This window comes from Ptychodera flava, chromosome 21, assembly GCF_041260155.1.
Source record: "Ptychodera flava strain L36383 chromosome 21, AS_Pfla_20210202, whole genome shotgun sequence".
NCBI classification, from domain to species: Eukaryota; Metazoa; Hemichordata; class Enteropneusta; family Ptychoderidae; genus Ptychodera; species Ptychodera flava.
This window is the reverse complement of record NC_091948.1, coordinates 35,870,301-35,885,671: the sequence shown is the minus strand read 5'-3', so window position 1 is coordinate 35,885,671 and position 15,371 is coordinate 35,870,301. Positions and strand designations below refer to the sequence as shown.

The 15,371-nt window shown below is 37.5% G+C and overlaps 1 protein-coding gene across 5 annotated transcripts in view; it reads right to left on the bottom strand.

The window, feature by feature from the left end:
* Positions 1–15,371, bottom strand: part of LOC139122136 (solute carrier family 12 member 2-like) — a 215,996-nt gene that overhangs the window by 111,140 nt on the left and 89,485 nt on the right. For all 5 annotated transcript variants that reach the window (XR_011549408.1, XR_011549409.1, XM_070687546.1 and 2 more), the window contains 4 exons: positions 13,927–14,050; positions 8,389–8,490; positions 7,546–7,701; positions 4,060–4,159 (listed from right to left, as the gene is read on the bottom strand). Coding sequence is in view for 3 of the 5 variants with exons in the window: in XM_070687546.1 (XP_070543647.1) it covers positions 4,060–4,159; positions 7,546–7,701; positions 8,389–8,490; positions 13,927–14,050 (482 nt within the window). In the remaining 2 variants the exon portion in view is untranslated. The remainder of the gene's footprint in view (positions 1–4,059; positions 4,160–7,545; positions 7,702–8,388; positions 8,491–13,926; positions 14,051–15,371) is intronic.

Genomic DNA, 15,371 nt, shown 5'->3' with positions numbered 1-15,371 from the left:
TTATTCATGCATGTAAATCTCTACGCACCTTCGCATCAAAGGAAAGCTTTGTGACCCACCTTTTTGAAGGGTCACATATCTCAGAACAGTCGGTGCCGTTAAAAAAACGAGTTAGTAATTACTCTACGATTTTTCTGGCTTTGTGTGTTCTGAGCCAGAAAACGATCACTGACCGTGGCCTTGTCTGGAGCGGCATGATGAAAACCATTTTGCTGTGTGGCTCGCGTAAATTTATTTATCTGTCTGGGTTTTTTTTCGCTCGTAAAATGTATTCGCCGACATTTCACATTTGGTCAAAGAACAATTTGATCGCGGGTCTCGGAGAAAATTTTATTGCGAGTCAGTGACCACGGGGATATTAACAGAATGCGTTATTCTTAAAAACCCACAACGTTAATTTTTGTATACATAATGAAATATGGGTCGTGTACTTCAGTTCAACACTAAATATCGCCTTCTTTGACATGTTGAAACCAGAAATGGCATCGTCCGTTCGTGATTGCTGCCCGTTGCGTTGAGGTATGGAGGAGAGCAGTGGATAGGCAGTGTTGTCCTTACATTTAAAAGTAGCCGGGTAATATAAGAAAGTAGACGGGTGGAGTGCGAGGGAGCGAAGCGACCGAGCGGCGAGTGAGCGTAGCGAACGAGGGGGGAGAGCGCGAGAGGGGGGTGTCCCCCCTCTCGCAAGGCGAAAACTCAAATTTTGGAGTGGAAATGGTGTTCTCTGGTGGCATCTGAGGTGACATTTAGCTGAGACTGAAACAGTACTTTTGTTGTGTGTCTTAGACGTGGCTCACATTCCACAAAACAAACAAACATGATTTTGTTTTGTTTGTATTATTTATGACACACTTATGGTTTTATTTGCAGTGAAGATGTAACATTTAATCTTAAATCACCTGCTGTCTGCTCATTTCATTGCTCATTTCCCATTCTTCATTACCACATAGTAGTTTCCCCAAAATCATCAAACTCATTCTATTCTAATCAAAACACATTCGCTTTTGATAAGAAAAACATCGGTAAGATAATTCACTATAAAAATGTTCGCATTTACGATTTAAAAAATGCGTATATCGAAAACTCATAACAATGAAAAAATGCGTAGAGAGTCGATCCAATGCGTAATAATATTACGCATTGGATCGACTCTTTACGCATTTTTTCATAACTATATGCAAACGATAATAGTAATGTTTGCGAAAGCACTCTCCGCGACTGAGCTTATGCGACAACCAGACGAGATGACTGCCCGCTTAACATTAAATTTGTTTCAACATTTCTGTCAATCACTCATTTTTTGTGGAAAGTTTCGGATTCTCTTAGTGTAGTCTGAAAAATCGGCATCGTCGAGTCAGAGGCACGTTACCATGTCAGCTGTGCCTATGAACTTACTACGTTGCTAATTTTCAGGCGAGTTATAGTTTCTGAAACTTATGACACAAAGTGACTGATTGACAGAAATTTTGCAACAAATTAAATGCAAACCGCTCACGATCATCGCGTCTCGCTGTCCCCAAATTTGATCAAAGCAGATATGCAGCAAGGCGTCGGAAGGAAACAACTCAATTTTCTTTCAAATTTGCTCCACGAGTCGGTGAAAAAAAATGATTCAGAGGGTCCATCGAAATACACTATCGGGCAACCCGACATGGAGAACATGGAGAGGCGCAGTGAAATTGAACCCATGCCAGAATCCACGACGTATCAGCGCCACAGTGAAGCCGTGAACCGTGACGATCATGCGCTGCGCTGGTCGGCAACGGTCGGCAACACACATGCCTTTGACCGTGGATTCTAGTACGTAAAAATAATCAATGAAAAAAAATACCCATTCAAATAAACAGTTGCTTCTAAAAAAATCAGTTCTAGCTCATTTTTTTAAAATCTAGAAAATGCGTCGGTATTGCTCTGAGAATAACTTGATTTGTTGAGAAGATCATACTCGTAGTGACCGTGACGTTGGTAGCCAGCGCGGCGACGGAAAACTAGCTGCAGTTTCATGAACTTCGAATCGTCGATCAAAATCACATCTTTTCGGCGCTTTTTCTCAGAAATTCAGCGAAATTGAAGTTTTTCATACATAAACTAAATATATTTTTGGAATCAAGTATACCTTTCGAACGGGCTTTCTCCGGGAAAAATATTCCATCGGAAAGGTGCCAGTGGCCGACGCCACATTTTTTTTTGACGTCATCGTTAAAAATCATGACCGGAGATGACCTACCAATTACACCGCTCGTAACAAAGACAACACCATAGACGCGTCCACCAGCCAATCACACTACATTTTGTATTTAACAAATAAAAGATCGGGCTCAAAAAGCCACAAACGGGTATTTAGAAACTGTTTTATGTTTGTGCAGTTCCCTGCGGGGAAAGGGGTCGCGAAACTGCTGATCGTACGTGTGCCGAATAACAGCTGGCAGTGCAATCCCGAAATTACAGGTCTATAAAAATAATCTAATGACGTTAAAAGTAGCCGGGAAAAAATGCAAAACAGCCGGGTTATTTACCCGGCACCCGGCTTCTAAGGACAACAGTGGATAGGCCAGTAGCACTTCTCAGCGTGGTTGAGTTCATCTACGCGATAAACCAGATTGCAAACCAAAGCAAGGCCAGTAGACGTGCGTTACCCGGCAACGTTTCCCGATCGGTCCGAGGAGAGGTCGGCGTATTTTTCTCGCACAATTTCGGGGGAATACAAGTTTGTGGGGGATATCGCCCGATCGACTGTCAAATTGTATGACTACGCAACCATTTCCAAAGTAAAACGACACTGAAACCCTTGGTGAGGTACTTGGATGTAATCTTCATTCACTGTGATTACGTTCAGATGCACTGGGGACGGTGCATAATAAGCTTACCACGCAAGTTTGACCGATATGTAAAACACAATCACTGCATCAGAAAAAAGATGTTTCGTTTTTTTCGGTCCCAATTGGTTCAGAGCAGGAAAATTTTGGATATTGGACTTTATCAAGTATACAAAATATAATCAGAAATGGACATAATAATTTGATGTTCAGCATCATAGGTGGGATTCTGGGAACGCTTTTTGAATGTCAGACATTGTATTGACACACATTATATACCAGAAAAAATCATGGTTTTTGGTTGTTTTTTTCGGCCCTTATTTCATTCGGAGCAGGATGGAAGAATTTTGAGTTAGGAACTTTGTTGCGTGTCGACTCAAATGTAAAATGTTAACAAAAGTGGACGTATTTTTTTGGTTTCGGTCGTAATATTAAGTTGGATGGAGAACAGTTTTAGTTGTCTTACAGTACTTCTATCGGATACGGACAGACGTGAAACATACTGGTAAAACACGCAGTTTTTGGCCGCAATGCGTTTTGAACGGAAACAGTTCCGTGTGTCGAAAACTGACTTATTGGACTAGGCTCGGAGGGACTGTGCTTCAACAAACATGAATGTTACGGTTTATTGTTGACATGCGGGAGTAATCCTGATTTTTGGAGAAGCTCAACAATGTCACTATGTAAATTACACAACGTTGTGTCACTCAAGATGGATTCTGCAAATAGCGATGCAAATATGTGCACGATGTTTACAAAAGCTCCCCGTTTTGACATGGGATAGCCACGTGCATTTGTTTTGATTTTTAAAAATCGTGAATTACACGGAAACCATTACTTATCTTGAACTAGCGACTCATCTCAATGATGGGCCTGACCATAAGGCGTATTCTCAGAAAATTTTGAAAATTCGACAGAAAAATGACAGATTTCGTCATTATCATCCTTAAAAGGGGAAGATTTTATACCAAAAATGGCAAAATTGCATCAAAAAATTAATATGTATATTTCGCTATGATCTGAACAAACCTACATGTCACCTAAAGGAATGTCTGTGCCAAATTTCAAAGCAATCAGACAGTAGTTTCAGACAAGAGGCCAAATGTTGACAGATGGACGGATGACAGACAAACACATGGATGAAAGACAACGACGGACAACCAGCCTATCTGATAAGCTTTGCATTGCTGACATTGGCCCTTGTCGGAAGCATTTTGCAATTGCCAGGAAAGCAATACAGTACCTGAAATTTTTCACATGTTGTGGTATGTTGTCAAGTTTCAATGTTGATTGTAATGACTGTGTGTATATGAAGGCTTGCGTTGATGATCCCCAGTTGATCTCTGTAAAATATACAAAGGTCTAATATTAATGATATTGTAATGTTAGTAATAATGTTAATAAATCACCTATTTAGGGGCCGTCAATAATAAAAGCTGACACACAACAAATGTAATTATTTCGTTTAGGGGAAGGGGTAAAAGTTCATTTAATTTTGCGCTTGTGGGAAAAATGCAGAGCTGAATTTACTGCAGGATTGTGGAGTGAAAAAAAGTTCAAACATGAATTACAGAAGAAACACTTGCACTACAAAAACTTAGGGATGACCTGGGAAGACATATCTCTGCAACCATACATGGCGGGCCAAAAGTATGCCTGAATGTGTTGTATTCCGTGAAGCATATTTCCCATCTAAACATACTTTCAGCCAGTTGCTATTGACAACAGCAAACATTGTATCAATGTATCAATTTATTTTCAATAGAATATCGATCGAAATCTGCTCGCGTGCTGCTCATGTGTTCAGGTAACATCATGAATATTTCCACAATAACCCCTATACATTGACTTATATACAACAATTCATCGTTGATGACATAGTCCCCACTTGTTAATGGGTACTTTGATTACAGGTCCTCAGAGAGGATAGAGCCTCTTCATTAGGTCTGTGATAAAAATACTTTTGAATAAATTCGCTTGATACATGTCTAAGCTGTAGTTCAGGACATGAAAAAATCGTAATAAAATGGCCACATGGCGGCCTTATTGGATCGTATCACAGAACAAATCTATATGCATATGTATGACAGACATCTAGCTCTATAGGTTTGCTCAGAATTAGATATACGCATAATTAATGAGGTACAGTATGAAGCATCATAAGGTCTCCCATCATACCATATATGAAGGGTGTACAACTTGTGGTTACTGAGTTATAGACAAATATGTATATTTGAGGTCAAAGGTCATCGAGGTCACATGACATTTTGTCAAAATAATTGTATTGCTAAGTTATCCCTATATACCAAAAATCAGACCTCTAGCTCTATTGGCTCGCTTAAAATTAGATATGCGCATAATAGATGAGGTACAATATGTGGCGTCATAAGCTGTCCCATCATACCATATATGAAGGGTGTAGCACTTGTGGTTACTGAGTTATGGACAAATATGTATATTTGAGGTCAAAGGTCACCGAGGTCACATGACATTTTGTCAAAAAAAATAGTATTGCTAAGTTATCCCTATATACCAAAATCAGACCTCTAGCTCTATTGGCTCGCTCAAAATTAGATATGCACATAATTGATGAGGTACAATATGTGGCTTCATAAGCTGTCCCATCATACCATATATGAAGGGTGTAGCACTTGTGGTTACCGAGTTATGGACAAATATGTATATTCGAGGTCAAAGGTCACCGAGGTCACGCGACATTTTGAAAAAAAAAAATAGTATTGCTAAGTTATCCCTATATACCAAAAATCAGACCTCTAGCTCTATTGGCTCGCTCAAAATTAGATATGTGCATAATTAATGAGGTACAATATGTCCCCTGGACTTCATCCGTGGGGACTAAAAACTGTGTCACTGCATCCTTTTTGCAATATGAATACGATGAGAAACTATTTTTTTATTTTTCTTGGCCTTATACATGGGAGTCTATGGACTGCCTTATACATGGGAGTCTATGGAGACTGCCTTATACATGGGAGTCTATGGAGGTGAAAACTAAAAAGCCCTCTAACACGGCCAAATTTAATCGCATTGTGAAACAAATCGATGTGCATCTGTATGGGGTAGGGTACTATCCTTGTGCAAAGTTTGAAAGAAATTGACCTGGGCATCTCTGAGATATCTGCGTGAACGGACGGACGCACGCACGGACACAGGCACGGACGCACGCACGGACGCACGCACGGACATGACCAAACCTATAAGTCCCCCCGGACGGTGTCCGTGGGGACTAATAACATCAATGTATTCGTTGGTTTCTTGCATTCAAATTAAATTGACAACACATTTTTCAGTTTTAGGTGATACTTTTATGTTTCAGCACCTTTTGGCGCACTTTGGTCAAGTTTGGCAATATTGTCAATGTTTCCGCTGCCGCTCGCCAGACAGTCAAATGGCAAATAAAAGTCGGATTGGCAAATTGTTTTCAGCCCCTCTTCGCCAAACTGGTGAACCCAATTTTTCAGGGGGCCAATCGAGAGTGTAGCAGACAGGCAGAGAGATTTTTCAACATCCCTGGGTAGCCATCCTTTCCTTGCTTTAGTGCGCAGTCTCAGACATACCAGTATACTGTAATCAGTAACTTAGGGAGTAATTTGCCATGCTTTCAGATGCCTGCATGCAGTAAGCGGTGACCTTGAATTTTTCATGACGACAAGTGCATAGTGCTTTGTAAACAATGGCCCTACGCAGTCAGAAAACACTATTTGATTCTGGGGTATTTTCAAAAGCTTAGCAGACAGCAGCAGCTGATGGTTGCTAGGGTGGTGAACAGAATGAAACCAGTGTGACAAAAACGAGAGCGACATGACGGCGACTTCAGAGGCAGCTACATACAACGTGCAGCACTGCTACGCCTGGCATGTCCGATCGAGCACAACTTCCAAGTCAGCAGAAAAGAAAATTGCACAGTGACTGCAGCTCGTTTGTTTGACTGCAGCAGTTTGTTCCGTAAAAGTATTGTATTGTGAATGAGGAACTACACGTGCACGAGCAAGAAAACAATGTATAAATTTCTAATAAAAGAATATTGATCGATAACATTCACTACACGGGCGCAGTGGAGACTCTGCGCCCGTTTGCCTCTGTTCTATAGTATTTTTGCATCATTGATATTTGCCCAAAATTTGGTATAAATAACAACAACTTGATAGGTATTTGGTTTGTACAATTTAAGAGATGCTAACTGATTAAAATGCGTCAATTTAGGACCCTTATTCTGCATATGTAATAATACCAATGATAATCATGAAGTAATGTCATCAAGTATTCTTTTGTAACACTATCAAACTGTTAAATCTGTAACTGACAGGTGCCTGATCACAGTTTTTTCCACCAATTTTTCAGATGACCTTGGATAACCTTTGACATACTTTCACATATCTTGGCAATCACGCTGGCTACAGATTTGTTTTCTATTGGATAATGATCAGTACGAGACTACAATATTTAGGATGGCCTTGGATGACCTTGACCTACTTTTACTTATCTCAGAAATTAAGGGCAGTGACCTTGAGAATGTTCTAGACTAATTAAACTCAGGTCATGATGAGTGGGGGGGGGGGGGAAGTGACCTACATAACAGTATGAGATTTCATTTCTGGCAATAATCACAGTAGGACATTGATTTGTGTAGGGCATATTAATGCATGGTCATATGGAAGTTTCATTTCACTCACGGTATGATTTTCAAAAGTAGAAGATGTAAATGTACCTGGTTTCTTGTGGTTGACATAGAGATACAAGGCCCCAACGATAACTATGGTAAGTAGTGCTGCCCACCAATTAATCATGAACATGACAGACAGGCACAAAAGTGAAGCTAACAATGCCATCCACATGTTGTAGAACCGAAAACCAGGACGCCAACCTGCAGAAAAAATATGACAAGCATCAGTAATTGTTAACGTTTCAAAAATCTACAGTGTGTTTCTGTTAGTGCATCAGAACAGTAAGGGTACCTAGTGTACAACTGAAGTGCTCTCTAGTTTTTGTTATCAAATATTATTAGGGAGAGCTTTTGGATAGTGATTATATTCCTTTTTTAAATTACTAATGGTTATTATTACAGTAATGAAAATTTTTCTCCAAAATATTTTAAGAAGTGATTGAACAACAAAGCATGTAAGCAAAAGTATACAAAAGGAATGATTAAAACTTGTTTAACTTCATATTTTAATTTGTCAGCAAAATAAAACCGTAAACATTCATTTGTTAGGAACTTTTAGTTTGTATGCAGTAAAATAAATTGCAAACAACAGAGTTCAAGTACAGATTTACATTCATAAATATATAAAGACAGACATTAACTTAAAAGCATTCACTGCCCAGTAAGGCAATGTAAAATGTGGAATACACTTGGCCTGTGGTGGAATCTAAAACCACATGCAAAAAAATGTGTAGAAATAAGGGCATTTCCCTACATATTTATACTTGTCTTTTTGTTCTATCACCATCATGTGATCTCTTGGGCTTACTGAGTCTGCAGACACTGTCCACCAGGAGTAGCACCATTAGCAAATATGTTGCATAACAATAATCTAGTAAATATTCATACCTGGGGGCCTGGCTAGTGATGCTGAGAAACATGAAAAATTAATCAGTGCGTATGACATCAGAAAGAACCCCGATATGATTGGTGCAATAGCATTCAATTCACCTGTTGAGAGAAAAGTTAATGATATGTAAAACAAACTAGAAACAAATAAATCAGATTTGATACAGAAACTGTAAAACTTGAATAAAAATACTCATTATTAAAAGGGTTAAGGTCAAAACATTTCTTTCTCTGAATTGCCAATGGTGGCCATATACATTGTATTTATGGTAAGGGTTTGTGTAAGAATATTGCAGCTATTTCATGATACACACAGTAGAATATTACATTTTTAATGTACACACTCAGCACACCATACATTCAACTGGCTTGTACAGCTCTGCTGTTATTTCTAGCAAAAATACAACAATAAGCAGACTGATGCATGATGTATGGGGCTCAACTTACAGAATATGCATGATTGCATAGTTGAGATTAAAAGTTTTGACCAACCAGAAATGAACCGAAATGCCAACATGTTTCAGTATGTGTAGCATTTGTCTGTAAAATGTCTCTTTTCGCTGATATCTCTTCACTGGTAACTTTGTAACTTCATCAAAATTGTTAAAGTCAACATCACAACCAAATTTATGTACAGCTTCATTCTAAAAAAAAATCTTAGGCATACAAATTAGTAATTACCTGAATTATCATTGAAAGGGACAAAGTAAGCCATTTTTCATGAATTTTGTTTGATAGAATATGCTATGTTTGACATGTTGGAAAATGTTAAATGAATGGGTGACCATGCATATATTCAACCCTGGTTTTAGACACGAACAGAATATATGAAACCATCGCGATAAAGAATAAATAGTTTTACCATTCATTTGGCTGTTCACCGCTGTGAGAATAAAAAAAAATAGTGTCAATGACACTGTCCTCCCATTTTACAGAGATACTAACTACACACATGACATTGCATTTAGAAATTGGAACTTTCTCTATCTCTATTTATTTGACCAACCTATCATGACAAACTATTATGAGCAATTTCTTTTAGATAACATACAGAGAACAACACATGACAGTACAGAATATGTCAAAGTTGGGATTCAGAAAGTTGTCTTTACATGTTTTAATCATCCAAGATGGCAAGCATTTCACTATGAACTGTCAAAAAAGTTGAACTTTCTAATAATTCTACACTAAAATTATTTTGGCTTTGTTGATTTCCTAATTAATTCACTTATTTAAAATCATATTAATTATTTTTTTCTGGGTGCATTGATAGGGTTTATACAGTACAAGAGTTACAAACTGTAGGTCAAATTCAGTTAAAACATCAATTACCGTCTAACATTGCATCTTTCCTATAAAAACACCTCAGCCTGAAACAGCACAATCATAATCTGCTCATTCACACAGGCAGTACTTGACTTTGAATGAATGACCTACTACATTTCTCCTGGGTACCAAATTTGAAAGCATTGCAAAACGTACAACAAAATTTGCAAATTTCGCCTTGAGTTCACCGAGTCATCTTCAGGTCACTCCTCGGAACCTGCACATCCAATTAGAAAGCAATGGTATACACAGTTTCAAAAAAGATTTTTTCACCAAAAATGGCAAAAATCGCCCAAAAATACAAATATGCAAATTTTGCCATAATTTTGATGAATTTTATTTTGAGTTATCACAAGGCACCTGCACGCCAAATTTTAAAACGATTGTAAAGTGATCCGACCATTGGTTTAAGAGAAAAAGATTTTTTACTAAAATGGCAAAAAAAGAAAGAAAAAATTCATTAAAAATAGAAAGCATCAAATATTGACACCAAATCTATATGTTTAAATAAGTTGGTCCTAAGGTACCTAAAAACCAAATATGACAATGATCAGATGAGTAGCTCCTGTCATGAGTTATTGATTTTTGACTATTTTCGCCATTTTTCTACCTCATTTGCATATCTATGGGACTAAAAAGTTCATTTTAACAATGGCACATCTGCATCGAATATGGCATCACTACACCAAAAATCAGCTTAATACGTGCAGCGGTTTTTGAGTTTTTGCGTTGGACGGACAGACATCCATACATACATACATACATACTTACAGACAGACATCTCACATACAGACTTTTTTCAACCATATAACCTCCCAATTGCCATATATGTATGGCAAATGGGAGCTAAAAATCATCCTTGGTGAACTTCCCCTTTAATCAGACATTATCATGTAATTGATACGTTATTGGTTGTTTTGATGCAGTATTGGTTGACTTTTCTACGTTGTCAGTTGATTTAATCCGTTATTGGTTCATTGATACGTCATCGGTAAATTTGTTGATACGTTATCTGTTAGGAAAAATTACTACGTTATCAGTAAATTTTTACTACATTATCGCTTAGAAAAATTTACTACATTATCGGTTCATTACTACGTTATTGGATGATTTACTACGTTATCGGTAAATTTTTACTACGTTATCGGGTTGATACGTTATTGGTTAGTTACTACGTTATCAGTTGTAACAAGGCCTCCCAGTAGCTAGTAGGGTACATGTCTGGGGGAATCAGTCTTGTGGTTTCAGCTGTACTGGCAAACACAAAATTTTACAGATAAAGGTTCGAACATTTTGTCGAGGTTCAGTTGCATCTCTGAGTGCAATCTTTCAAAGTTCTACAAGTGATCATCTGGATCATGTCAGGTTCTAAAAAGAACACAGAATGGCAGAAAGACGTCCTACATAAAACTCTACGAAGATGTAGATATATCAAGATTTGCTTACCATAAAATGCAAAGCAAATGTATTGATCTGTTATTGTTTCACCATCAATATTAACGTAGCAATCTTACATCGTTTTAGTTTATCATAAAACCATTGGGTCTAAGCTTTTATTTCTGTTTCATAATCCATGTGATTTGAGAGTTAAACTTAAGTTGCACTATTTTACAGTAGGCATATGTTCCTTTGTTCCTTATTATCCATTGTACTGAAGTTTGTATGAAGGTCACAGGCCACTCATGCACTCTTCCAAATGATGATGTGAAGAAGTGTGCGTAGTAATTCGTTATCAACCATGGGGCTTAATTCAAATTAAGTGAAAGTCCAGACAAACATTTAACATTCCTATAAAGAGCAAGAAGGCAGTTTTATATATCCTTGAAGCCATCTATGGTCACTATTTGGGTTGTCTATTGATTTGACCGGGCATTGCGCCATAGAAAAAATAGTACAAAATGGCCAACTTCGTCCCTTTAATTATCACTTCATATAGCAAGTTTAATTGCTTTCAGTCAAGTCCCTCAAGTTTTATTGCCAAATTTTGAAAGCTTATTAAATATGCAAATTACAAAATGCTGAACAACTTTCCTTAAGGTTGGTTTATCAAAGTATCTTCATGGTACATAGCAATTTTTGTCAACTTTGATCAAGTCAATTCAGACATATATATCCCTTATTTTATACTTGAAAGTTCGTTAAATGTGAAAATTTGCAATAACTTATAGTTAAAATGCTAAATGACTTTAAAAATATTATATCATAGTATCTCCAATGTGCCTAGCAAGTCTCGTCAATTTTGGTAACGTCAGCTCTGATATATATCCATAATTAGGAAAATTCATTAATATGCAAATAAGCAATTAACTTGCACTTTATCTCTTACTATCTTTCATGCTGATGTATTCTAGTGTGATCAATATTGTAGCAAATCTCATCAAATCATATGCAGCTGTTGTAAATGTACATTTGTATATCGGTTTTTTCTACATATGTATCATAAATTATACAAACAAGTCATCGCTGACGACACAGTCCCCTTTGAATTATGGTGATTGAATTACTGTGGATGAATTACATTCTTGGTAGCTTCATTACAGGGAAAGAGGTGAATTTGTTGAATATTCGGAAATCACATGATACTGGTCTGTGGGGGTCATGTTTGTGTACTTGGGACAGTAAAGTTATGGCTGTTGGTGTTTTCCATGGCAAGATCAACTGTTCAGGGAGAGTTATGGTTCAAAAACATGAAAAAGTCACAAGAAAATGGCCGCCCCGCAGCCATAATGGTCCATATCACAAAATAATTTGACGCGCATACATATGCCATAGTACTCTATCTGTGTACGAACATTGAATGAAATCGGTTCAGGGATACTTGAGTTATGGTTCAAAAACATGAAAAAAAAATCGCAACAAAATGGCCGCCCTGCTGGTATATTGGATCGTATTGCAAAATAAATTGATCTGCATATATATGCCATAGTACTTTATCTGTGTACCAACATTGAAGGAAATCAGGTCAGGGATAGTTGAGTTATGGTTCAAAAACATGAAAAATTTGCAACAAAATGGCCGCCCAGCAACCATATTGGATCGAATCGTGAAATAAATTGACGTGCATGTGTTTGCCACAGTACTTTATCCTTGCACACAGTTTGAAAAATATTGGCTTAGGGGTGACTGAGAAACGGCTGCTGATGGACGGACAGACAGGACCCAATCTATAAGTCCCTGCAGACGCAGTCTGGGGAGAGTAATAAGCATAAATTATGCAAGCCACATTCTCCATAAACTAATCACTTCTTGCAATTCGCTAACTGATTCTATGTACCAGATTTGATTGTGATCTAATCAGCCGTTCTTCAGCTATCACACCAACAAGGCGGACAGACAGACATTAGCTCACGACTAGTTAACTTATGAGCTACCTGAAACACATAAACAAGCAAATTTCACCACAATTTTACACACCTTACTAACATAACCTAAAGTAACCTGCATATAAAGTTTCAACCAAATCTGACCTGTGGTTACAGAATTCTAGGAATTTGCTTGGTTTTTCCTTTTTTGCCTTATTTGCATATTTTTGAGACAGATATGTTCATTTGAACAAATTCACATCTCCACCACTTGGTGCACCTGTACACCAAATAGTTACTAAGATTGTAGGTGCTGTGATTTTTGAGTTTTGATATGAGTGAACGCACACATCTACTTACGTACATATTTACATGTACTCATATGTACGTACATACAAACATACATACTACATATGTACATGTATACGTACATACATACATACATACTACGTATGAATCTACATACGTACATACATACATACATGCACATACCCGATACATACTTACATCCATACATATGTACCTGCGTACATACATACATACAGACATACATACAATGTACGTATCTACATACATACGTAAATACAGTCATACATACATAACTACATACATACAAACAGTGTAAGTAAGCACATTGGTACACAGCATAAGTAATCCAAGAAGGAGATTAAAAGCAACTTTCATTTTTGAAAGTCATTTTCCAATCCATTTATCCATCTACAATCTGTCAAAAGTCAGGGAAAAAAACACAGAACTTACAAAATTTCGTTTAGCTCGTCATGTGCCCAGGTTGTATTTAATTTCTAGGTCAGACTCTATAAATGAAAGGATGGCATACAAAATGACACAAATTCAACCGCATACCTACTAACAGCAACAAGTTATTCTCCCTTGAAACGAATAAGCTTACCTATAAGTATGAAAATCACAGCTATGAAAAAAGTCAATATGTAGGCCCTTCTTGGTTCATTGCTTGGTCCACTTCCATGGGCAAAATAGTAAATTTTTGGGAAGATCTTGTCTTTGCATACAGCCTATTAAAAAAACAACAGTAAAACGATGATCAGAGGAAATAATGTAAGTAACAGATGGTTAGGTGTTTCATATTTCAGTTCCATATAGTGATACTATCTCCTCATCCTGGAACAAGATATCATCAGTGAATGGCACAAACTAGTCCCTGAAAATACCTGATTCAGAGTAAACTTTACAAGGTAGAAACCATAAACCCATGCAAAATATGAAAGCTTTAAAGGCGGAGCCTCCCTTTAAAAGGGCGCCAACCTATGGCGGCGTTCATTGTGTAGTGGACGCCAAGCAGGTAACATGAGGGCACACGCTCCAGAAATGCCACTGTTTAGTTTTTCCGACCGCAAAAACGCTGACAGACTGCCAAGCGGTCAGCACGAAGCTGCTGCTGATCGAACTCAGTGGTATATTCAAATTCTAACGTGACTGGAAGACGTATTTAAGGAAATTTGAGTGTGGTGCTTGGGAATAAATGACCATTGGCACCATTTGAACCTACCGTCAATCAAACGGTTATATAAGCTCTGTTTGCAGGATTAGCAAAAGGTGACAAAAGATTTAAATCAGCTTGTGTAATTAATGTTATAGAAATCAAATATCGTACTGTTATGTGTTTGACTGGGAGGAGAACTCCACTAATGCGAGAACCAGGGATTGAAAAGTGCGGCTTTAAGACCAGCAGATACATAAAAGCCATGTTTTGTCCAAAAATGAGAAAATTGTAACAAATGAAGATAAAAAGGTTGGTAATGTTTGACTAATTTAATTTCTAAATTTTTGTGAATTTTTGTTGTTCATTAGGTACTTGCATATGCAAAAATAAACTCAGAGAAACGAGGGACAGCATCAGCCATCCCCTTCAGGTTCAACTGCTAATGAATGTATTAATTAAACGGTAGTGTAAAGGGCTTTGGAATTGGGAGAAAACAATCCTTCCTGTTGTACAGGTCACTTATTAGGGTAATGTTTATGTTTACAAGCAACCTTATGCCCTACGATATATAAAACATTTTTTTGAGAGAAAACAATAACTAAAGGAATTTACGGGGTTCATAAATATCAAAAACAAGTCATCGTTGATGACACAGTCCCCACTTGTTAATGGGTACTTTGATTACAGGTCCTCAGCGAGGATAGAGTCCTCTTCATTAGGTCTGTGATAAAAATACTTTTGAATAAATTCGCTTGATACATGTCTGAGCTATAGTTTAGGACATGAAAAAATCGTAATAAAATGGCCACATGGCGGCCATATTGGATCGTATCACAAAACAAATTGATGTGCATAGCTATGACATTGGTCAATGTCCTTGTACCAACTTTGAA